Source organism: Macaca mulatta, chromosome 10, assembly GCF_049350105.2.
Source record: "Macaca mulatta isolate MMU2019108-1 chromosome 10, T2T-MMU8v2.0, whole genome shotgun sequence".
Classification (NCBI taxonomy): domain Eukaryota; kingdom Metazoa; phylum Chordata; class Mammalia; order Primates; family Cercopithecidae; genus Macaca; species Macaca mulatta.
Window position 1 is genome coordinate 19,932,079 of NC_133415.1, and position 24,557 is coordinate 19,956,635.

At 43.6% G+C, this 24,557-nt stretch overlaps 1 protein-coding gene and 1 long non-coding RNA gene across 34 annotated transcripts in view; one reads left to right on the plus strand and one right to left on the minus strand.

The window, feature by feature from the left end:
• The window catches only part of SFI1 (SFI1 centrin binding protein), a 115,366-nt gene that overhangs the window by 39,620 nt on the left and 51,189 nt on the right, over positions 1-24,557 (minus strand). For all 33 annotated transcript variants that reach the window (XR_013399246.1, XR_013399239.1, XR_013399240.1 and 30 more), the window contains 4 exons: positions 16,245-16,362; positions 13,843-13,945; positions 4,522-4,678; positions 2,051-2,212 (listed from right to left, as the gene is read on the minus strand). Coding sequence is in view for 23 of the 33 variants with exons in the window: in XM_028827786.2 (XP_028683619.2) it covers positions 2,051-2,212; positions 4,522-4,678; positions 13,843-13,945; positions 16,245-16,362 (540 nt within the window). In the remaining 10 variants the exon portion in view is untranslated. The remainder of the gene's footprint in view (positions 1-2,050; positions 2,213-4,521; positions 4,679-13,842; positions 13,946-16,244; positions 16,363-24,557) is intronic.
• LOC144331807 (uncharacterized) lies at positions 2,361-23,567 on the plus strand. Its single transcript, XR_013399310.1, has 2 exons — positions 2,361-2,419; positions 22,048-23,567. It is a non-coding gene; the product is annotated as an uncharacterized LOC144331807 (long non-coding RNA).

The following is a 24,557-nucleotide window of genomic DNA, read 5'->3' on the forward strand; positions in this document are numbered from 1 at the left end:
GGTTCCTGCTTCTACCTTCCCACCATCCATACCTCTACAGCTCACTAGATTCTTGAATGCTTTTCCTCACCTCTAAACCTGCATAAATGTCATTCATTTTTGCCTTTTCCAACCTTCTGCAGTCTTCCCCTAAGACATCAACCTTCCCAACTTCTCATCTCCTATGACTTAAATTCTGCACAAACATTACCTCCTTGGCTGAATCTCCACAGTCGCTCTCACAGGACTTGATACAAACCTTTATGACAGCAGTTATCATGCCATATTTAAAGACCCATTTTCATGTTTATTTTCCCCACTAGACAATGAACTACCATTAGTCTGAGCTTCCTCGTATCCAAGAATTTAAGCAGGAGTTTACACAAAGCAAGACTTTGATGAACAAATAAAATGTGTGGATGAACATCCTAGGCAGTCCAGATTCTTATACTTGGGCACACAGTATGGTAGGGGTAGTGATTAAGAATATGGCTGGGTGGCCGGGCGAGGTGGCTCACGCCTGTAATCCCAGCCCTTTGGGAGGCTGAGGCAGGTGGATCACCTGAGGTCATCAGGAGTTTGAGACCAGCCTGGCCAACATCTAGAAACCCTGTCTCTACTAAAAATACAAAAAAAAAATTAGCCAGGCATGGTGGTGCATGCCTGTAATCCCAGCTACTCATGGGGCTGAGGCAGAACTGCTTGAACCCAGGAGGCAGAGGTTGTGGTGAGCCAAGATTGGGCCATTGCACTCCAGCCTGGGCAGCAAGAGCGAAAACTCCATCTTAAAAAAAAAAAGCAAAAAAAAAAAACGCATAGGTACACAGGGCTGGACGTGGTGGCTCATCCCTGTGATCCCACTACTTTAAGAGGCTGAGGCAAGTGGATCACTTTGGGTCAGGAGTTTGAGACCAGCCTGGCCAATATGGAGAAACCCCATGTCTACTAAAAGCACAAAAATTAGCCGGGTGTGGTGGTGGGCATCTGTAATCCCAGCTACTCAGGAGGCTGAGACAGGAGAATCGCTTGAACCCGAGAGGTGGAGGTTGCAGTGAGCTGAGATGGTACCACTGCAATTCAGCCTGGGTGATGGAGCAAGACTCTGTCTCAAAAAAAAAAAAAAAAAAAAAAAAGAGGCTGGGTGCGGTGACTCATGCCTGCATGCCTGTAATCCCAGCACTTTGGGAGGCTGAGGCAGGTGGATCACCTGAGGTCATGAGTTCAAGACCAGTCCGGCCAACATGGCGAAACCCCATCTCTACTAAAAATACAAAAATTAGCCAGGCATGGTGGCACATGCCTGTAATCCCGGCTACTCGTGAGGCTGAGGCAGGAGAATCGCTTGAACCCGGGAGGCAGAGATTGCAATGAGCCAAGATTGTGCCACTGCACTCCAGCCTGGGTGACAGAGCAAGACTCCATCTCCAAAAAAAAAAAAAGAATATGTATACAGGAGTTAAAGGCCCAGGTTTTGAAAATCCTGAATCTGCCAATGACTTGTGACTTTAAAATACACTCAACTCCTCTGAATCTGTTTCCCTGTCTGTAGAATGACAATAGTGGCATCTACTCCACAGCACTGCTATGAGGATGAAGCATAGTGTCTGCTACATAGTAAAAGCGCAATAAATGGAAGCTTATGGTCACGGTGATGGTATCACCAAGAAAAAGCCAGTGGTGGCTATTTCCACCACCTAGTGGGCAGAGAAAAGCACTTATATTATAATACCAAAAAATGTTCATCAGGAAAGTGGGATTACACCTGAGGGAAAAGAAAAAGAATGCAATCAGGGAGGAGAAGAGAGGTGTGCTAGCAAGGTTCTATTTTGAAAGTTGGGTAATAAGATACATAGTTGTTCATTTTATTATTTTTAAACTATAAATATATAAGTACTCTTTTTATACACAATCCCAATTAAACAAAAAATTTTAAGACTGCCAACAGAGAAAAGGCTGTTGTAAATCGTTTGGCAGTTGTTTCCCATGTATCTCATGACTTTCATTTCACGTGCTGCTGAGCTCCTGCTGTCCTGGCTGAGGCAATGGACAGCCTGGGTATCTGAAAGGATACAGTGTTTCCAGTGAGTAAAGGTGCGCCGCAGGGCCATCTTCCTGGCCAGTTTCTCCACCTGGGCATGGTAGGCATACAAGCTCTGCCTCTGCTCCCAGGCCTGCTGCCAGTCACAGAAGTGTATCTGGAGCACGGTGACATGATGGAATCGCTCAGCCATCTCTGCAACAGAGAAATAACTGCTGCTCCCTCAAGGTTAGAGGATGAACTGGAAACATCTTTAAGACAAGCTGAACCCCACTACTGGTGACAGCAGGGGTTCAAGGCTACACACACACACACACACACACACACACACACAATGCTAAAAGTTTTTTGTTTTTTTTTTTTTGAGTTGGAGTATCGCTCTGTCGCCCAGGCTGGAGTGCAGTGGCGCGATCTCAGCTTACTGCAACCTGTGCCTCCTGGGTTCAAGTGATTCTCCTGCCTCAGACTCCCGAGTTGCTGGAATTACAGGCATGCACCACCATCCCTCGCTGATTTTTCTGTATTTTTAGTAGAGACGGGGGGTTTCACCATGTTGGCCAGGCTGGTCTCGAACTCCTGACCTCAAGTGATCTGCCCGCCTCAGCCTCCCACAGTGCTGGGATTACAGACGTGAGCCACCACGCCCGGCCAAAATACATGTTTTTTTAAACCTTGAAAGGTCATTAGAAATCCCTGAGTTATATCTCCTCTCTCCAAGGAAAGAGAAAAGCTCTGTGATTTTAGGGAGGAGGGTGCTATAAAATCAGTTACATCAAAGGGCTGAGGCTTCTGGTTAGATACTGATAAACAGGAATGATAACTGTTGCTTTCAAAAGGACTGTTTTACTTTTGCTTCTAAACAAATGACTCCTGGATAGGACTTAGAGATTTAGTTAATGACATAAAATTCAGCTGCCATGCTGGCATAGGCTTTTTTGAGCTTTCAGCCAACCTGATCCTGGCTGCCAGCTTCATCTCCTTTTAATGCTAGTCAGATAATGGTCTGATGAGCTAGGGCCCGGGAAGGGGATGGGAATCAGACCTGGAATTTGAATGCTGTAACTGGAGGCAGGCGTTAGTCTATAGCTTATCATGCTAAACAGCTTAATGCCTTCACATTCCAGGACTGGGCAACTGGACTGCTGGTCTGGGGTCACTATCCTCCAAAGAACACATTCGAACTCTCCCAAGAGACAGTGTTGGCAGCCTAAGAGATTTCTGCAGCGAGGTTTGGCTGAATGCCAGAGACCCCTAACCCAGTGTCTAGCACAGTGCTTGACTCACTTGGGTATAAACTCAATAAACTTAACTTTAAAAGTGTACCAATGTTCACATTTCTGTGTATTATTACTTCTGAATCTAACTGGGAAACAAAACCATATAAGCAATATCCAAAAAACTTGATATCAAAATCATATGCATTTGCATAATTGGAGACAAACAGAAACTATCCAAATATCTATTAATAGGAGAATGGCTAAGTATATTAAGGTAAGCCATCCTATAAAATATGAATAGTTGTTAAAAAAAATAACATTCATAGCTGGGCACGGTGGCTCATGCCTGTAATCTCAGCACTTTGGGAGGCTGAGGCGGGTGGATCACAAGGTCAGGAGATCGAGATCCTCCTGGATAACATGGTGAAACCCCGTCTCTATTAAAAATACAAAAAGTCAGCAGGGCACCATGCGGGTGCCTGTAGTCCCATCTTCTCCTGCTGAGGCAGGAGAATGGCGTGAACCTGGGAGGCGGAGCTTGCAGTGAGTGGAGATCACGCCACTGCACTCTAGCCTGGGCGACAGACCAAGCCTCCATCTCAAAAAACAAAAGAAAAAAAAAATTGTGACAAATACTTAAGATGCAGGAAAATGTTAATTAACTGTGTGGAAAAAAGCAAGACACAAAGCCATAAGTTATCAACATATTAATCAAAATAATTACAATACTTAGAGCATAATGAAAACCCTATTTAGATAAAAAATATACAGAAGAGGCCGGGTGCAGTGGCTCACGCCTGTAATCCCAGCACTTTGGGAGGCCAAGGCAGGGGGATCACCTGAAGTCAGGAGTTCAAAACCAGCCTGGCCAACTTGGCGAAACCCCATCTTTACTAAAAATACAAAAATTAGCTGGGCGAAGCGGTGGGCATCTGTGATCCCAGCTACTTGGGAGGCTGAGGCAGAAGAATCACTTGAACCCAGGAGGCGGAGGTTGCAGTGAGCTGAGATCGCACCACCGCACTCCAGCCTGAGCAACAAGAGCAAAACTCTGTCTCCAAAAAAACTCTATCTATAGATAGATAGATATAGATACATAAATAAAAGAAAAGGCCAAAGGGAAATAAGTTTGACTCAAGGATGATGTATTTTCCTCCTCAATCTCCTTTTACCAACATTTCTGGAGTAACGTCATTATATTACTTCTTAGTACAGTACCAACGGCAGCAGGAGAGTGGAAATTGTGACCAGATCCTCTGTCTTGAGAGCCTGGAGCTTCTTACTCACCATTCTGCTGTCTCTTCACTCTGCGAACTTGCAGGTATTCAAGCCAGGCCTTCAGAAATCTCTGTTTTTGCCAGTGCCGATGGTGTTTCACCGCGGAGACGACCTTCTGTTTCTCCTTCTGGACATACAGGAGCTGTTCCCGCCACTGTGACCAAGCCTGAAAACCAGAGAAGAGACAATAGTCAAAGGAGAGGCAGGAAAACAGGGTGAAGAGCAGGTGGAAAGGGAAAAGAGAAAGACACACACAGTGGAAAGGCTGAAATCAGAAACAAGGAAGTGGCAATCCCCTAGCGGGATCATAAGCTATGGGACTGTGGAGTAAAAGGGTCTTTAAGAGGGACATTCTGCTTTCAAAAGTAATTTTTTTCTGGATTACAAAAAAAAGAAGAAGAAAATCAGCAAGCAGATGCCAGGTGCAGTGGCTCATGCCTGTAATCCCAGCACTTTGGGAGGCCGAGGCAGGCGGATCACCTGAGGTCAGGAGTTTGAGACCAGCCTGCCCAACATGGCGAAACCCCATCTCTACTAAAAATATAAAAACTTAGCTAGGCGTGATGGTGGGTGCCTGTAATCCCAGCTACTCAGGAGGTTGAGGCAGGAGAATTTCTTGAACGCGGGAGGCGGAGGTTGCGGGGAGCTGAGATCACACCACTGCACTCCGACCTGGGCGACAAGAGTGACCAACTCAAAACAAAAACACAAACAAGCAGACAAGGAGCAGAAACGATCCGAGGGGTGACATAATTCATTCAGATTTGGGACAGGGGAGGGTCTGCCTTTTCTTCCAAAGTCAGAGGACGCTTACTGTAAAGTGGTCCTTTTTCAGGCAGATTAGTTCCAGGGATGCCTATCTATAGAAGCTAAGGGTCTATAAATGTACACCCTTAGATCAGTGATAATGCATGTCCTAATCTGAAGATGACTTAGACAAAGACTTCATATCTTTTCTTCAACCTGTCGCACCTCTCCTCTCCCTCCTCACAACTGAATACCATCGCTCCCATTTCACTAAGAAATAAAAGCAATCAAAAGAAAATTTCCTCAAGGTCCACCATGTTTAACCACCCACCTGCCCACGGGCTCTGTCTTCTCTCTCTCCTGCTACTCTGGATAAACCGTCCATCCTCCCACCAAAGTCAGTCCCCTCCCAACCCTGTCCCGCTCTGGCTACATCGAATCTTCCTAAGTTTACCGCCTTGGCAGCTGCCCTCTTATAAATCACGTTTTCACTCTCTATAGATTTCTGAAATCAGCATACCGATGTGCTATTATTTTCCCCATCCTAAAAAAATGTCTTCAGGATATAACAACTAAAAGCAATGGGTGACCTTTGATTAGACTATGGAAATGAAAATAGCAACCATATACAATTTTAATATGAACTGCATGTTACATATTATCATATCAATATTAAATTTCTTGGAATACAATAATGATATTATGGTTATGTGGGAGACTGCCCTTTTTAGGAGATATAAGCTTTAAGATAAACTTTGTGTCTATAATTTTAGAGCAGGTTGAGGCTGCAGTGAGCAGTGATCACACCACTGCACTCTAGTCTGGGCGACAGAGTGAGACCCTGTCTCAAAAAAATCAAACCAAACCAAACCAAACCAAAAAACCACAATGGGTTAAACTGGGTGAAATACATCCAGTATCCACCTTTTCTATGATTTGGTGTTTGTCAAAAATAAAAAGTTATGGGGGGAAGATTGCCATCACAAAAATACTTTCTGAAAGGAATAAACCAGTGATTCTCAAAGAAAGCAACACCCCTCTCTAGACTCTAGACCACACTGTGCCGTCCAGCTAACACTTTGGTTCTTTCTGTTTCAAGCTCCTCAAAAGAGCTATTTTCTAATCTCTCTGTCTCCCAGGCAGGCCTTCTTGAGCCCACTCCCACGGCTTACTGAATGAAACTGCTCTTATCGAATGCATCGGCCATCTCCACGTTGCTCAATCCAAAGGTCAGATTTCAGTCCTCACCTCCCTTGATCTGCCAGGAGTGTCTGACAAAGCCTCCTCCTTCCTTCACCTGGCTTTTGGGATGTGTCCGGGTCCCTGCTTTGTTTCTATTGCTGACTCCCACCTCTGTGCCCCTCGCAGGCTCAGCCCTGGAACCTCTCCTCTAGTTACACTCACTCCCTTTATTTTTTCGCACACCCTAGTAGATTTTTTTAAAAAAAGAGATGGGGTCTATGTTGTTCAGGCTGGTCTTGAACTCCTGGGTTCAAGCAATCCTCCCGCCTCAGCCTCCCAAAGTGCTGGGATTTACAGGCATGAGCCACCGCACCCCGCCCACTCTAGTAACTTCATATACCATCTGCCTACTGAGAACTCCTGAATTTCCCAAATGTACCTCCTATCCTGGCCCCATCCTCAATATTCCACACATATATCCCAATATCCCACTGCTTCCTTAACATATCTTCTTGTGGATATTCAAAAGGCCTATCAGGCTGAAGATACAGAGGCCAGAATTGGGCTCCTCCTAATCTCTTCCCACAAACCTGCTTCTCCTGCAGTCTTTCCTATTTCAGTAAATGGCACTCCGTTGTTACAATTCCCCAGGCCAAAACTTGGAAGTCATCTTGGACTCTAAAACTTCGTATCTCATCCACACATCTTTTAAAGGTGTCGGTTACATCTTTAAAAGATATCCAGAATCCAACTACCGTCTTCTTATCATCTTTGTGCAAAATCTCACCCGGAATTTCGTAATAGCTTCTCACTTGTTCTCCCTGTTTATATCCTTGATCATCTCTGGTTATTTATTTATCTATTTAGAGACAAGGTCTCACTCTGTCACCCAGACTGCCAGACTGAAGTGCAGTGGCAAGAATACTGCTCACTGCAGCCCTAATCTCCTGGGCTTAAGCAATCTTCCTGCCTCAGCCTCCTGAGCAGCCGGGACCACAGGCATGCACCACCATGCCCAGCTATTTTTTTTTTTTTTTTTGAGACAGGGTCTTATTCCATTGCCCAGGCAAGAGGGCAGTGGCGCAATCATAGCTCACTACAGCCTCAACTTCCCGGACTCAGGTGATCGTCCCACTTAGCCTCCTGAGTAGCTGGGACTACAGACACATGCCACCATACCAGGATAATTTTTTGTATTTTTTGTAGAGACAGGGTTTTACCTTGTTGTCCAGGCTGGTCTCAAACGCTGGGGCTCAAGCTGTCCACCCGCTTTGGCTTCCCAAAGTGCTGGGATTACAGACATCTGCCACCATGCCTGGCTCTGATGTATTCCTAACACGACAGCCAGAGTGGTCCTTTTTGGTTTGCTTTAATTCTTAGGTCACTTAAATCTCTCTGTTTTATATGACAATTTTCCTTCCTGCTTTTTTTTCTCTTTCATGCCATCAATCTACTAGAGAAATCAAGTCATCTATCCTATAAAATGTCCTACATTTTGGATGTGACTGACTGTAATCTCGAGGTGTCTTTAACTTGTTACTCTGACCCCTGTATTTCCTATAAACTGAGAGACTTGCATTAGGCTTGGAGTCATGTTCAATTTTTTAGGCAAGAACAGTTCATGAATGTGGCTGGGTACTTCCACTTACATAGTATCATGAGGCACATCAAGTCTGGCTGCCATAGTTGTAGCAATGCCAAGATTGTCTGGTGGATTCAGACGGCAGGTAGCCAGATTTCTCCTGTATTTTCCCACCATCCTCTCACCTAGTGATGGCTGCCTAGATCTGTGTCCTCATTAGAGGTGGCAAAACAGCAATTTTCTCTTCTAGTACTCCTTCTGCATTTATTAACTGGAATTCTATGAAGAAGCCTTCTCTCTCGTTAACCCTCTGGTTTCTTGGAGTTAACAGTTTATACAGGAAAGGTGGGATAAATGCTTCATTTTTTGCCTTCATTAATTTTTAAAGAACTGAGTTACTCCCCTAACAACCCAAAATCATGACCGACGAGTTCCACTTTCTTTTAAAGTTATTTCAAATGCATGAATTTTATGTACTTGATGTTTTCAATCTACTGGGCTCAAGTGATCCTCCTGCCTCAGCTTCCTGAGTAGCTGGGACTGCAGGCACCACCATGCCTAGCTTATTGTTTTTTGATGCTCAAACTTTTCTATCTTAAGCCCCGGGAACCCTTCCAAATTGGTCCCTGAGTCCTTCTGACACAATTCCATTAGCTTTTGTTAAGTTCCTCAGTCTTCACCACACTATGTCCTAGGTGTATCTTGTCTATTTCCTGCCCCAGACCTATAATCAGCCATTTCTCTAAAAAGCCCTGCTTCCTATTAGTGGGAAATAGTTAAGACCACAACTTGGGCACTGGGGATACTAAATGCTATACTACTGGTCACTGCTTCTAAGTCTTTTCAGTAAATAGAGTTAGAAATGCTTTTTTTTTTTGAGACAGGGTCTCACTCTGTCACCCAGGCTGGAGTGCAGTTGGCACAATCTTGGCTCACTGCAACCTCTGCCTCCTGGATTCGAATGATTCTCGTGCCTCAGCCTCCCGAGTAGCTGGGATTACAGGTGCCCACCACCACCACGCCCAGCTAATTTTTTTATATGTTTAGTAGAGATGGGGTATCACCATGTTGGCCAGGCTGTTCTCAAACTCCTGACCTCGGGTGATCCACCTGCCTCTGCCTCCCAAAGTGCTGGGAGCCACCGTGCCAGGCCAGAAATGTATTTATGGTTATATACACACATATATATACACATACACATATATACACATATATATACATACACATATGCACACATATATATACATATATATACACATACATATATAATTGAGTCCATATTGATATTTACAGTTCCAACTGCAGATTTAATTTCTTTAATTTTTATACTTGTAATCTTTTCTATTGAAGATCTTTATTCCTAACAACACTGCCATAATTATTTGCTTTATCTTACAATGTAACTATACTTTCAATACAACAATTTCAAACCTCCTAGTAACAATAACACTTGTTTAATAAGAATGTGGTTTTAGATTTCTTAGCAGTTCATTATGTCCTTTTAACACATTCCACCAGGGTGAACAGTCAAAATATTGTATTTTAAAGTTACTTGAAGTAATTTTTTCTGTGTAGTCATTGCCACAAACTTGATATGTTTATTTCAGTTTGTTTTGAAAATATATCAATTGTTTTTTTACTTACTCTTGCTTTGTAATTATATAAAATATTTGCATAGTTCTGAAGTTAAAACTATGTAACAAAGTAAATTCACAGAAGTACTCTATTCCTATACTCTTCCCTCCCTCCTCCTATAGGTAACCATTTTTTGGTAAGTTTTTCATTTATTTTTCCATTATTCCTTCTTGAAAATATAAGCAAACACAGACATACACACACACACCACAAACACACAGACACACATTCATATATATCCTTCCCTTTCTTACCCCAAAAGCAGTACACTATGAATCAGAGAATCCTGTTAAGAGGTAGGTACAATCATGTTACGCCTCTGCTCAGAGCCAGCAGCTCTTCACCTTCCCAGGAATAAAAGTCAAAGCCTTTTTTCTCAAGTGCTGCCTGCAAGGCCCTACGTTCTGGCTGTTACCTCATGATCTCATCCTTCCTACTCTCCCTTCTCAAGCTCAGCAATATGAGATATATCAAATTCATAGATGAAATGACTCAATTCTAACCTAATAAGCTGTCAGTACATTGCAATACAAATCCTAATAGGCTGAGCCAGGTGCGGTAGCTCACGCCTGTTAATTCCAGCACTTTGGGAGGCCAAGGCAGGCAGATCACGAGGTCAGGAGATCGAGACCCTCCTGACTAACACGGTGAAACCCCATCTCTACTAAAAATACAAAAAAATAGCCGGGTGAGGTGGCGGGCACCTGTAGTCCCATCTACTCGGGAGGCTGAGGCAAGAGAATGGTGTGAACTTGGGAGGCAGAGCTTGCAGCGAGCCAAGATCGCACCACTGTACTCCAGTGGGTGGGTGACAGAGCGAGACTCTGTCTCAAAAAAAAAAAAAAGAAAAAAAAATCCTAATAGGCTTTGTTATAGAACTTGACAAGTTGATCCTAAAATTAATAAGAAAGAGTACAGAAGAACAATTAAGACAAGTTTAAAAACAAAACAAGAATAAAGGGGATTCTCTCTCAAATATAGAGCCTTAAGAGCTGTATGTTAAGTAGGAATAGTAATAAACAGCTAGCATTTATCAAGCATTTCCATATTCCAAGCATTGCTCTGAGTATATTATTAATAACTGGATCGTCCTACTAAAGCCTCAACAATCTCATGAGGTAGGTACTATTATGATCTACTTACAGATAAGAATTCTGAGGTACAAACAAGGTGAAATAACTCATTCAAAGGCACAAAGCTAATAGGTGATAGAGGCAGAATTCCACTGGACAGTCTGACTCAAGAACCTACACTCTTGCTTACCTGCTTCATCAAATCGTAACTAAAAGAGTATGGTATTTGTATGGTATGGATAGACAAATACATGAATGGAAGAGAGCCGAGAAAGAGATCTGTGAATAATTAAAAGAAACTGGGGCCAGGCATGGTGGCTCATGTTTGTAATCCCAGCACTTTGGGAGGCAAAGACAGGTGGATCAGGAGTTCAAGTCCAGCCTGGCCAACATGGTGAAACCCCATCTCTACTAAAAATACAAAGATTAGCTGGATGTGGTGGCACACACCTGTAGTCCCAGCTACTTGGGAGGCTAAGGCAGGAGAATCGCCTGAACCTGGGAGGCGGAGGTTGCAGTGAGCTGAGATCGCACCACTGCGATGGAGTCTCAAAAAAAAAAAAGGATGCTCTCGGTAGTATTGTTCATAATTATAAAAAGCAGAGGTAGTCAACAGTCCATCAGTAAGCAAATAAACTGTGCCTTGTTTATACAATGGCATAATATACACAGTTAATAAATCTCTGTCTATCTACATAGATAGGGCCAAGCAGGGTGGCTCAGGCCTGTAATCCCAGCACTTTAAGAAGCCAAGGTATGAGAATTGCTTGAGGCTGCAAGTTAAAGAACAGCCTGGGCAATGGAGAAAGACCCTGTCTCTATTTTTAAAAAGGAAGAAAGAAATCACATGGCTAAACCTCAAAAATATACCGTTGCACTAAAAAAACAAGTTGCAAAGTACAGTATGACACCATTCATAAATGTCCCAACTACACAAAGCCATGCTATTTACTTATTTATTTATTTATTTATTTTTGAGACAGGGTCTTACTCTACTGTCCAGGCTGGAGTGCAGTGGCATGATCAATGGCTCACCACAGCCTTGACCTCCCAGGTTCAAGTGATCCTCCAACCTAAGCCCCCAAGTAGCTGGGACAACAGGCATGCACCACCACGTCTAACTAATTTTTTTTTTTTTTTTTGTAGAGATGGGGTCTCATTATGTTGCCTAGTCTGGTCTTGAACTCCTAAACTCAAGTGATCCTCTTATTTTGGCCTCCTGAAGTCCCGGTATTCAGGCGTAGGCCACCGTGGCCTCTCCCACCTCTTTTAAAGTGATGGGGTCTAATTATATTGCCCAGGCTAGCCTCAAACACTTGACCTGAAGTGATCGTCCTGCCACAGCCTCCGGAGTAGACAGGACTACAGGAGGACCATGCATTTATTCTTTAAGGATATGTGCACATATTTTTACAAGAAAAAAGAATACAGGAGAACAATCATACCAGAATCAGGAGTGGCTATCTCTGAGGAGGAAAGGTAGTAGAAGGGAGGGAGGGAGGGTAGAGCTTTGGTAGTGTCCATTCCATTAAATTTTGTTACTTTAAAAAATTCTGGGCTAGGCACGGTGGCTCACCATTGTAATCCCAGCACTTTGGGAGGCTGAGGCAGGCAGATTGCCTGAGCTCAGGAGTTAGCGACCAGCCTGGGCAACACAGTGAAACCCCATCTCTACTAAAATACAAAAAATTAGCCGGGCGTGGCAGCATGCGTCTGTAGTCCCAGCTACTTGGTAGGCTGAGGCAAGAGAATTGCTTGAACCCAGGAGGCAGAGGTTGCAATGAGCCGAGATCGTGCCACTGCACTCCAGTCTGGGTGAGACAGCAAGTGATACTCTGTCTCAAAAAAAAAAAAAAGAGATAATGATGCAGCTTTCTGGCTGCTTAGGTTAAAACCTGGTTCTAACATTCACTATACATATGACCCTGGTTCAAGTTATTTAACCTTCCTGGTTTTCTTAACAATAACATGGGACTTTTACAAAGGTTTGTGAAAATTAGATAATGCACGTAAAGCACTTAGTCCAGCACCTAACACAAGTAGACAACGATAAAAGCTACTTCTTCTTCTTTTTTGTTTTTGAGACAAGATCCCATTCTGTCACTCAGGCTGCAGTTGCTGCTGCTTATTGGTACTGTTATTATTATTGGCTGTGTCTCTTATTTCCTTGCTATTGCCTCAGAAGACTTTACAAGTTCAGAGGTCAGCAAACTTTTTCTTAAAGGGTCAGAAAACAAATAGTTTAGTTTTTGCAGGCCATAAGGTCTCTTTTGCAACTACTCTACACTGCCCTTGTAATCGGAAAGCAGCCACAGATGATACGTAAATGAATGGGTGTAACAGCATCCTAATAAAACTTTATTTACAAACACAGAAAGCAGTCCAAAGTGAGCCAGTTTGCTGATCACTGATCTAGATGACTATATATGCTATTTGCATGTGATTTGCACATATTTGCATGGACTATGCAATTTGTTGTTAGAATAAGAAGATACTATTCCTACATTTGGAAACAGGCGCTAATTTTTTTTTTCCTCTTCCCGGTTCTGTTTCCTATAACTTACTTGGCAGCTCTGTAAGTACCCAGCAGGCATAAAAACATGACAAGAATTCAGAGAATATGTCAAAGGATAAGAAAGTTTTAGTACAGGCTTTAGTCCTTTATGATTGACAAAAAAAGCTAGGGGCTTGCCTAAAAGAACACTCTAAGACCATCAAAACTACAAAGCAGCAGCAGCCAGGTTTTCTCTTCAGTCTTAGTTTCTTTTCTGCCCCAATTATTTTCTGATTTGCTGTAGGAAAACAGTAATGAGGAAATCAGAGTATACTGCTGTTTCTCTAAACATGTTTATAACTAATTTATAAATCCCTCTCCAGCTCCACAATTACCAGAAGCACTCTGGAAGCCACTGATCTAGGCTCATCTAGGACAAGCCTCTGCTTTATTCCTAACAGCAGCCTCCCTCTGGAAGAGCCCAGCCTTCCGGATTACCTCTGCCCCCACCCTGGCTCAGGCCCTGAGCTGCAGGGAAGGCCCAGCACTTCCCTCTGTGGGTGAGACACTTGACAACATGGACAGAGGATGCCAAAACCCACGTTTACTGGACTCACCTGCAGCTGGAGGCTCAGGGCCCTGTGCTTCACAGCAGAGGCATGGAGGGCACGGCTCACACGGACCTGTCCTAGTTGCTGCCTCCACATGCTCCACCACACCCTGTGAAAGAGCAAATCAACGATGGAATCCATCAGAAAAAAACCACTCAGAAAAGAGAGGAGCAGTTAGTGTGGGGCCTCAGACCCTCAGCTCTAGCCCTCTCCTTCATAGCACCATCTCTAGATTCACTGCTGGGGAAAAAAAAACAAAACAATCGAGAAAAAGTCCCAAATCTGCCAATTAATGGTTGGAAACTTACGGTTCCTACGGTCAGATCCTGCTTTAGACACCACAGATATGCTGTTTGGCCTACACAATTTGGTTTGTTAAAAAACATAAGTTATGGCCTGGCACACTGGCTTATGTCTGTAATCCCAGCACTTTGAGAGGCTGAGGCGTGTGGATCACCTGAGGTCAGGAGTTTGAGAGCAGCCTGGCCAACATAGTGAAACCCTGTCTCTATTAAAAATTCAAAATTAGGCAGGGCGCGGTGGCTCACGCCTGTAATCCCAGCACTTTGGGAGGCCACGGCGGGTGGATCACCTGTGATCAGGAGTTCGAGACCAGCCTCAACACGGACAAACCCCGTCTCTACTAAAAATACAAAATTAGCCGGGCGTGGTGGTGCATGCTTGTAATCCCATCTACTCAGGAGGCTGAGGCAGGAGAATTGCTTGAACCTGGGAGGTGGAGGTTGCGGTGAGCCGAGACTGCACCATTGCACTCCAGCCTGGGCAACAAGAGTAAAACTCCATCTCGAAAACAAAAACAAAAACAAAAACAAAATTAGCCGGGTGATAGTGGCATGCTCCTGTGATCCCAGCTACTTGGGAGGCTGAGGCAGAAGAACAGCTTGAACCTGGGAAGCGGAGGTTGCAGTGAGCCAAGATCACGTCACTGCACTCCAGCCTGGGCAACAGTGCGAGAATAAATCTCGGGGGAAAAAAAAAATCACTCAGACTCAAGTAAAATTGCATACTAATTAGGCACTTTGAAATACTTGCTGAATACATTTTAAGTAACGATTTTAATTACTTATTAAAAATATTTTTTTGTGTGTAGAGACAGTGTCTTGGCTTTGTTGCCCAGGCTGGTCTCAAACTCCTGGCCTCAAGCAATCCTCCCACCTTAGCCTCCTGAAGTGTTGGGATTACAGGTCTGAGCTACTGCACTCTGCCTATTTTATTTCTACTTAAATAAATAACTTCTTTATGCCCACTGATGTTCTGGACACTGTTAAACACTTTACAGATATTACTTTATTTTTTCCTGATGACAAACCTGTAAGTATGGTGTAACAATTTCAATGATGAAGAAAATAAGAGCTGAAGAGATGAAATGACCCAATAATACAGGCTGGAAGAGGGATTCAAACCCAAGTAAGTGCAGCTGAAAGCCTCTCCTATTATCCATACTTTGTTCAATACCCAACTCTTTCAGGCAGGAAGTGAGCTCTTAATATACTACCATTCAGGACACCAGTGGATCACTACAGACAAGAGAGTGAAATCTGTCCATTATAATGCAGCTCATTGTTACACATCTGGCTACAAAAGTGGACTAATTCATGTTCTTCCAGTATGTCTACAATGCTGATGGGCTTCAATGCAGAACAGCAGTTAAGAGTATGGGTGGGTGAGCCTTAGTTTTGCCAATTACAACCTGTATATGCTAGGCAAGTTACTCGACCTCTCTGAGCCTTATTGTACAACTTAATCTGTACAATAATGGTACTTACAGTTTATGGTAAGAGTTAGATACTTTACATTACAAAATTATCACATGCACACACAAACTTAACAGAGTTTAGAACATAGTAAGCACTCAATTCGTGTTAATTATGATTATGTGAAACTGATCTTATAAACAAGTTATCAATAAATCTTTATTAGGCATCAACTACATTCAAAACATTGTTTCAAGGTGAGAATGGGGCATGGTGGCTCATGCCTATAATCCCAGCACTTAGGGAGGCTGAGGTGGGCAGATCGCTTAAGCCCATGAATTCAAGACCAGCCTGGGAAACATGATAAAACCTCGCCTCTACAAAAAAATGAAAAAAAAAAAAAATTAGCTGGGCATAGTGGTGCATGCCTGTAGTCCCAGCTGCTCGGGGGGCTGAGGTGGAAGGACTGCTTGAGCCTAGGAGGTGGAAGTTACAGTAAACTGATATTGTGCCACTGCACTGCAACCTGGGTGACAGAGTAAGACCCTATCTCGAAAAATAAATAAATAAATAAAAATAAAACCAAACACAAACCATTGTTTTAAGGTGGGGTCTTATGCTGTTTTCCAGCACCATAAAACTGATGAGGTAAAATGATGGCTGATACTTTGTAGGGCAGTTGAGCAGACTCACCTTAAGATACTCCGTTGCCTAAACTCCAGAGCCGTAGTCTGCATCTGAAGTTTGGTCCTACGAACAACCACGTAGATCAACCAGGACTTCCAGGCCTGTCGCATCTTTTGCTTTGCATCTAGATTCACCAAAGAGATTTTTCAAAAAGCATGGGAAGAGATGGATTACTCTGAGTTATGATAAAAGCTCAAGGGCTCTCCTTTGAATACCTAAATCCCTCCAGCTTCCAAGTGCCCCCTGCTGGAAAAGTTGTGAATCACTGCAAAATTAATTAAGAGTGCAAGAACACACGAAGGCTTTGTGCAAGTAACGACATTTACAAAGCATTTAAAGGAAAATCCATGTACTGAACTGCTCAAAAACTCTCTGGTTTTTTTTTTGGTTTTTTTTTTTTTGAGACGGAGTCTCGCTTTGTCGCCCAGGCTGGAGTGCAGTGGCTGGATCTCAGCTCACTGCAAGCCCCGCCTCCCAGGTTAACGCCATTCTCCTGCCTCAGCCTCCCGAGTAGCTGGGACTACAGGCGCCCGCCACCTCACCCGGCTAGTTTTTTTGTATTTTTTAGTAGAGACGGGGTTTCACCGTGTTAGCCAGGATGGTCTCGATCTCCTGACCTCGTGATCCGCCCGTCTCGGCCTCCCAAAGTGCTGGGATTACAGGCTTGAGCCACCGCGCCCGGCCGTTTTTTTGTATTTTTTAGTAGAGACGGGGTTTCACCGTGTTAGCCAGGATGGTCTCGATCTCCTGACCTCGTGATCCACCCGTCTTGGCCTCCCAAAGTGCTGGGATTACAGGCTTGAGCCACCGCGCCCGGCCAACTCTCTGCTTTAAAAGTGTTTATTTTTATAGATATACTCTGCAATTTTTAGATGAAATGATGTGAATAAACAGGCAGCAAAGAAGTGGAGAGACTGATCTTAACAATAATGGCATGAGTGGATAATCAAAGCTGGGTAACGGATACATGGAGGTTCATTACTCTATTAAATATCTTTCAGGCGGGCGCGGTGGCTTACGCCTGTAATCCCAGCACTTTGGAAGGCCAAAACAGGCGGATCACCTGAGGTCAGGAGTTTCAGACCAGCCTGACCAACGTGGTGAAACACCATCTCTACTAGAAGTACAAAAATTAGCCGCGTGTGGTGGCGTGCACCTGTAGTCCCAGGTACTAGGGAGGGTGAGGCAGGAGAACTGCTCAAACCCGGGAGGGAGAAGTTGCAGTGAGCCAAGATCGCACCACTGCACTCCAGCCTGGGCGACAGAGTGAGACCCCATTTCAAAAAAAAAAAATTTTTCAATTATGTAGATATTTGAAGTTTTCCATAATACAAAGTTAAAAAAGAAGAAATCATGAGATAAAACTTGCTGTTTGACTCCAAGCTCACTCTTTTTAGTAAAGAAAAGATAATTTACTAGATATGGAAGACGCAATGGCCCACAGGTCTCCCTTTGTAGTAAACTGTATTTTCTTTTTTTTTTTTTTTTTTTTTTTTTTTTTTGAGACGGAGTCTTGCTCTGTAGCCCGGGCTGGAGTGCAGTGGCCGGATCTCAGCTCACTGCAAGCTCCGCCTCCCGGGTTTAGGCCATTCTCCTGCCTCAGCCTCCCGAGTAGCTGGGACTACAGGCGCCCGCCACCTCGCCCGGCTAGTTTTTTGTATTTTTAGTAGAGACGGGGTTTCACGGTGTTAGCCAGGATGGTCTCGATCTCCTGACCTCGTGATCCGCCCGTCTCGGCCTCCCAAAGTGCTGGGATTACAGGCTTGAGCCACCGCGCCCGGCCGTAAACTGTATTTTCATTATGAAAGTCACCACTAATGAAGTAAATTTCTCTTCTTTTTAGAAGACAAAGGAGAAAATAAAATTATATAAATCATTTTTAGGACAGCCTCCAAGACGTAGTCAATAGGACTGTAACTATGTATTTCACAGTTGTTGACAAGACAAATCAAAATAACAAGGATAATTTAACATGTATCTTCCTTGGTTTCACCGTGGACCTCAGGAATCAGCACACTTCAGGAATGACGACTCGTGTAGTGCTGTGGTTTAGAGTCTGGGATCCTGAGTAAGACAAGCCAGGCTTACTGGCCCTTTTTCATTTATTACAGACGTAATCTCATACAAGTTCCTCATCTATAAAATGGTGCCTCTCTCAGAGGTATGTTTGGAAAGTGTAAATGAGATCATTTATCTATGAAGAGTATCTAAAATAAACACTAACTGCTCTTTCCAGAGTATGGAATGCAGGAATCTCATTAACTGTCTCTGCCATGATTCTGATGCACACGACAATTTGAGAACCATGCTTCCTTAAGGCCTAAAAGTACTTGCAAACTTTTTATTTAACAGTGCAAGAGTGAATGGACACTCCCTGAGGTCTACGGGAATGGCCTGAAATAACTTGTCAAATGTTAGAAATAATTCTTGCCTCTTGAGTAGCTGGGACTATAGGCATGCACCACCACACCTGGCTAATTTTTGTGTTTTTTTGTAGAGATGAGGTTTTGCCATGTTGCCTGGGCTGGTCTCGAACTCCTGCACTCAAGCAATCCGCCCACCTCGGCCTCCCAAAGTGCTGGGATTATAGGCGTGAGCCACAGCACCTGGACAACTCTTTTTATCTTAAACATACAAGTGACTTTTCCTTCTATTCCATAATATCTAGCTAGATTCACTGTAACTATAAATAATATAAGACAGCAGAAGTTGGGCACAGTGGCTCACGCCTTTGGGAGGCTGAGGCAGGCGAATCACAAGGTCAGGAGTTCGAGACCAGCCTGGCCAACATGGTGAAACCCCGTCTCTCCTGAAAATATAAAAAACTAGCCAGACGTAGCAGCGGGCACCTGTAATCTCAGCTACTCGGGAGGCTGAGGCAGGAGAATACTTTGAACCTGCGATGCGGAGGCTGCAGTGAGCAGAGATCACTCCACTGCACTCCAGCCTAGCCTGGGCAACAGAGCAAGACTCCGTCTCAAAAAAAAAAAAAAAAAAAGGACAGCAGAATGTACATTCTTCAAGTAAATATTAGAACCGTTACAAGGTAGAGTATTTGGGGCCACAGAACAAACCTTAACAAAAATAAAGGAACTGAAATCATACTAAGACTTGTTGTCCGACCATAATGGAATAAACTAGAAATCCTTAACAGAAAGATATTGGGAAACTCCCAAATATTAGAAAACTAAACACGCTTCTAAATAATCTGTGGGGCAAAGAGGAGGTCTCAGGGAAAATGAGAAAACAATTTTTAACTGAATGAAAACAGAAATATAACTTATTAAAATTCGTGTAATGTAGTCATAGTCAGTGTTTAAGAGAACTTTATAGCAGTAAATGTCTCTACTAAAAATACGAAAAAAATTAGCCAGGCGTGGTGGCAGGCACCTGTAATCCCAGCTACTCAGTAGGCTGAGGCTGGAAAATCGCTTGAACCCAGGAGGCAGAGGCTGCAATGAGCCGAGATCATGCTACTCTGCACTCCATCCTGGGTGACAAAGCGAGACTCCATCTGGAAAAAAAAAAAAGAGCAGAAATCAAGAAACTTGAAAACAGAAAAAAGAAAAAACAAATACAAAAACAGAGTATTAATGAATGCAAAGTTGATTATTTGTAAAGATCAATAAAAGTGATAAACCTCTAGCCAGATTAACCAAGAATAAAAGATCAAAGACATAAATCACCAACATCAGGAATGAAAGGGGGTGACAGCTACAGATCCTGAAGACATGAAAATTACAGTTATGAAATACTCAGCTGGGCGTGGTGGCTCACGCCTATAATCCCAGTACTTTGGGAGGCCGAGGTGGGTGGATGACCTGAGGCCAGGAGTTCCAGAGCAGCTTGTCCAGCATGGTGAAACCCCGTCTCTATTAAAAATATAAAAATTAGCCAGGCACGGTGGCAGGCACCTGTAATCCCAGCTGCTTGGGAGGCCGAGGCAGAAGAATCACTTGAACTAGGGAGGCGGAGGTTGCAGTGAGCCGAGATTGTGCCATTGCACTCCAGTCTGGGCAACAACAGTGAAACTCTATCTCAGAAAAAAAAAAAAAAAAGCAACACTCTATGCACATAAATTTGACAACATATTTGAAATAAGCCAATTCCCTGAAAGATATAAACTACCAAAACTCACTCAAGAATGAGCGTGGTGGCTCCTGCCTATAATCCCAGCACTTGGGGAGGCCAAGGTGGCAGGATCACTTGAGGTCAGGTGTTTGAAACCAGCCTGGGCAACAAAGCAAGACCCTGGCATGAAACAAAAATTAAAAAATTATCCAAGTGTGGCGGCACACGCCTGTAGTTCCAGCTAATCAGGAAGTTGAGGTAGGAGGATCACCTGAGCCCAGCAGTTAGATGGAGGCTACAGTAAACTATGATTGTACCACTGCACTCCAGCCTAGGCAACAAAGCAAGATCTCATCTTCAAAAAAAAAAAAAAGCGGCAAAAATAAATAACCTAGGCTCACACCTGTAATCCCAGCACTTTGGGAGGCTGAGGTGGGCGGATCATGAGGTCGGGAGATCGAGACTATCCTGGCTAACATGGTAAAACAGAAACATCAGTTTCTCTACTAAAAAAACAAAAAATTAGCCGGGCACGGTGGTGGACGCCCGTAGTTCCAGCTACTGGAGGCTGAGGCAGGAGAATGGCGTGAACCTGGGAGGCGGAGCTTGCAGTGAGCCAAGATCACACCACTGCACTCCAGCCTAGGCGATAGAGCAAGACTCTGTCTCAAATAATTTAAATAAATAAATAAATAAATAAATAAATAACCTAAATAGTTTTCGAGCTATTAAAAACTGGAATTCAAAGTTTAAAATCCTCCAACAAAGAAAATTCTAGGCCTAGACCACTAGGATTACAGCGGAGAATTTTACTGACCACTCAAGGATGAAATAATACCAACTCTACAAATTTCTTTTAGAAAATACTTCCCATTTTGGGAGGCCAAGGCGGGCAGATCACGAGGTCAGGAGATCAAGACCATCCTGGCTAACAGGGTGAAACTCCATCTCTACTAAAAAATACAAAAAATTAGCTGGGTGTGGTGGTGGGGGCCTATAGTCCCAGCTACTCGAGAGGCTGAGGCAGGAGAACAGCATGAACCCAGGAGGCGGAGCTTGCAGTGAGCCAAGATCACGCCACTACACTCCAGCCTGGGCGACAGAGCGAGACTCCGTCTCAAAAAAAATAAAAAATAGAAAATACTTCCCAACTCATTCTACGAGGCTAGTATTACCTGAACCAAAACCAGACAAAGGTATGACAATAAAAGAACACTAAAGACCAATATCCCTCATGAATACAGAAGCAACCCCACCCCCCTCAACAAAATATTAGCAAATTGAACCCAGCAATATATAAAAAGAGTGGCATTAATCTGTGGAACATGGCTGGGTACAGTGGCTCATGTCTGTAATCCCAGCATTTTGGGAGGCTGAGGCAAGTGGACTGCTTGAGCCCAGGAGTTTGAGACCAGCCTGAGCAACAGTGCAAAACCCCATCTCTACAAAAAAATACAAAAGAAAATTAGCTGGCCTTGGTAGCATGCGGTCCCAGCTTCTTAGGAGGATGAAGTGGGAGGATTGCCTAAACCAGGTAGGTCACGGCTACTCTGAGCTGTGACTGCACCACTGCATCCCAGCCTGGGCAACAGAACAAGACCCTATCTTAAAAAAAATAAATAAATAAAAGTAAGACTGTGAAGCTGATTCAAAATCTGAAGAGCAGCTGGGCATGGTGGCAAGTGCCTGTAGTTCCAGCTATTCAGGAGGCTGAGGCAGGAGGACAGTGTGAGTGCAGGAGTTCAAAATCAACCTGGGCCAAACAGTAAGACACCATCTCAAACAAACAAAAAAAAAAGTTGAAAACTAGTCTATATAATTAACCTTAACAAAAGACTAAAAAAGAAGTCACCTCACAATCATCTCAATAGATACAGGAAAAACAGTTCAAAAATAATTCAACATCTACTAACGATTAAAATGCTCAGAAAACTAGGAATAGAATTTCCTTAACCTGATGAAGGACAGGTATAAAAAAACATACCATGAACATCCTATTTAATGATTAAAAGCTGAATGCTTTTCCCTTAAGACCAAGAACAAAGCAAGGATGTGTCCACTGTTACCACTGCTATTCAATATCATACGGAAGCCCTAGCCAGTAAAATAAAAAAATGAAAAGAGGGCGGGGAGTGGTGGCTCACGCCTGTAATCCCAGTACTTTGGGAGGCCGAGGCGGGTGGATGAGAGGTAAGGAGATTGAGACCATCCTGGCTAACATGGTGAAATTCCGTGTCTACTAAAAATACAAAAAAATAGCTTGGAGGGCGCCTGTAGTCCCAGCTTCAGGAGGCTGAGGCAGGAGAAAGGCGTGAACCTGGGAGGCGGAGCTTGCAATGAGCTGAGATTGTGCCACTGCACTCCAGCCTGGGCGACAGGGCGAGAATCCATCTCAAAAAAAAAAGAAGAAAAAAAGAAAAAGAAAAAAGAAAAGAAGAGGAAGGAATAAAACTGTATCTATTCATAGACAATTTGACTGTCTACATAGAAAACTCCATGGAATTTACAAAAAAGCTGTTAGAAATAATAAATGAGCCAGGCACAGTGGCTCATGCCGTTAATCCCAGCACTTTGGGAGGTCGAGGCAGGCAGATAATGAGGTCAAGAGATCGAGACCAACCTGGCTAACACGGTGAAATCCCGTCTCTACTAAAAATATAAAAAATTAGCAAGGAGTGGTGGCAGGCACTTGTAGTCCCAGCTACTCAGGAGGCTGAGGCAGGAGAATGGCATGAACCTGGGAGGCAGAGCTTGCACTGAGCCAAGATCGCGCCACTGAACTCCAGCCTGGGTGACAGAGTGAGACTCTGTCTCAAAAAAAAAAAAAAAAGAAATAATCAATGAACTTAGCAGGGTTGTAGAATATACAAGATCCATATGTAAAACTACAGAATGTTTAGAAGAAAAGGTAAGAGGAAATCTTTGTGACCTTGGGTTAAGGCAAAGTTCTTAGAGATGACAGCTAAAATATGCTATCAAAAAATATAATCCAGCTGGGCACAGTTGCTCCTGACTATAATCCCAGGGCTTTGGGAAGCTGAAGTGGGAGAACCGCTTGAGGCCAGGAGTTTGAGACCAGCCTGGGCAACAAAGCAAGACCCCCATCTCTACAAAAAATAAAAACCTTAGCCAGGCATGGTGGGGCATTGCCTGTAGTCCCAGTTACTTGGGAGGCTGAGGTCGGAGCCCAGGAGTTCCAGGCTGCAACGAGTTATCATCACACCACTGAACTCCAACCCGGGCAACAGCGGGACTCTCGCAAAAAAAAAAAAAAAAAAAAAAAAAAAAATCCATAAAAACAGAATAGCTTGGACTTCATCAAAATTAAAAACTTTTCCTCTGCAAAAGATACTGTTAAGAGAACAAAAAGACTGGGAGAAAACATAAGCAAATCATGCTTTGACAAAATGCTTGTAACAGAATGCATACTTTACAAAACTAGGCTGGGCTTGGTGGCTCACGCCTGTAGTCCCAGCACTTTGGGAGGCCAAGGCAGGTGGATCCCCTGAGGTCAGGAGTTCCAGACCAGCCTGGCCAACATGGTGAAACTCTGTCTCTACTAAAAAAACACAAAAATTAGCTGGGCATGGCAGCACACCATGTAGTCCCAGCTACTCGGGAGGCTAAGGTGGAAGAATTGCTTAAACCCAGGAGGTCGAGGTTGCAGTGAGCCGAGATTGCACCACTGCACTCCAGCCTGGGCAACAGAGCAAGACTCCGTCAAAAAAAAAAAAAAAAAAAAAAAAAAAACTGTCAAAAAAAACCACACCTAACAAATAAAAAACAAATCTCAACAAGAACACAAACAACCCAATTTAAAAGGACAAAAGATCATGAACAGATACTTCACCAAAAAACAGATATAAATAGCAAATAAGCACAGGAAAAGATACTCAACATCACTAATTATCAGAGAAATGCAAATTAAAACCACAATGAGATATCATCTTACACCAGTCAGAACGACTATTATTAAAAAGTTAGGTTGGGTGTGGTGGCTCATGCCTGTAATCCTAGCACTTTAGGAGGCTGAAGAAGGAGAAACACTGGAGCCCAGAGGTCCAAGACCAGCTTGGGCAACATACAAGATCCTGTCTCTACAAAATATAAAAAGTTAGCCAGGCATGGTAGCACATGCCTATGGTCCCAGCTACTCAGGAGTCTGAGGTGGGAGGATCACTTGAGCCCAGGAAGTCAAGGCTGCAATAAACTATGACCAAGCCACTGCACTCCAGCCTGGGTGACACA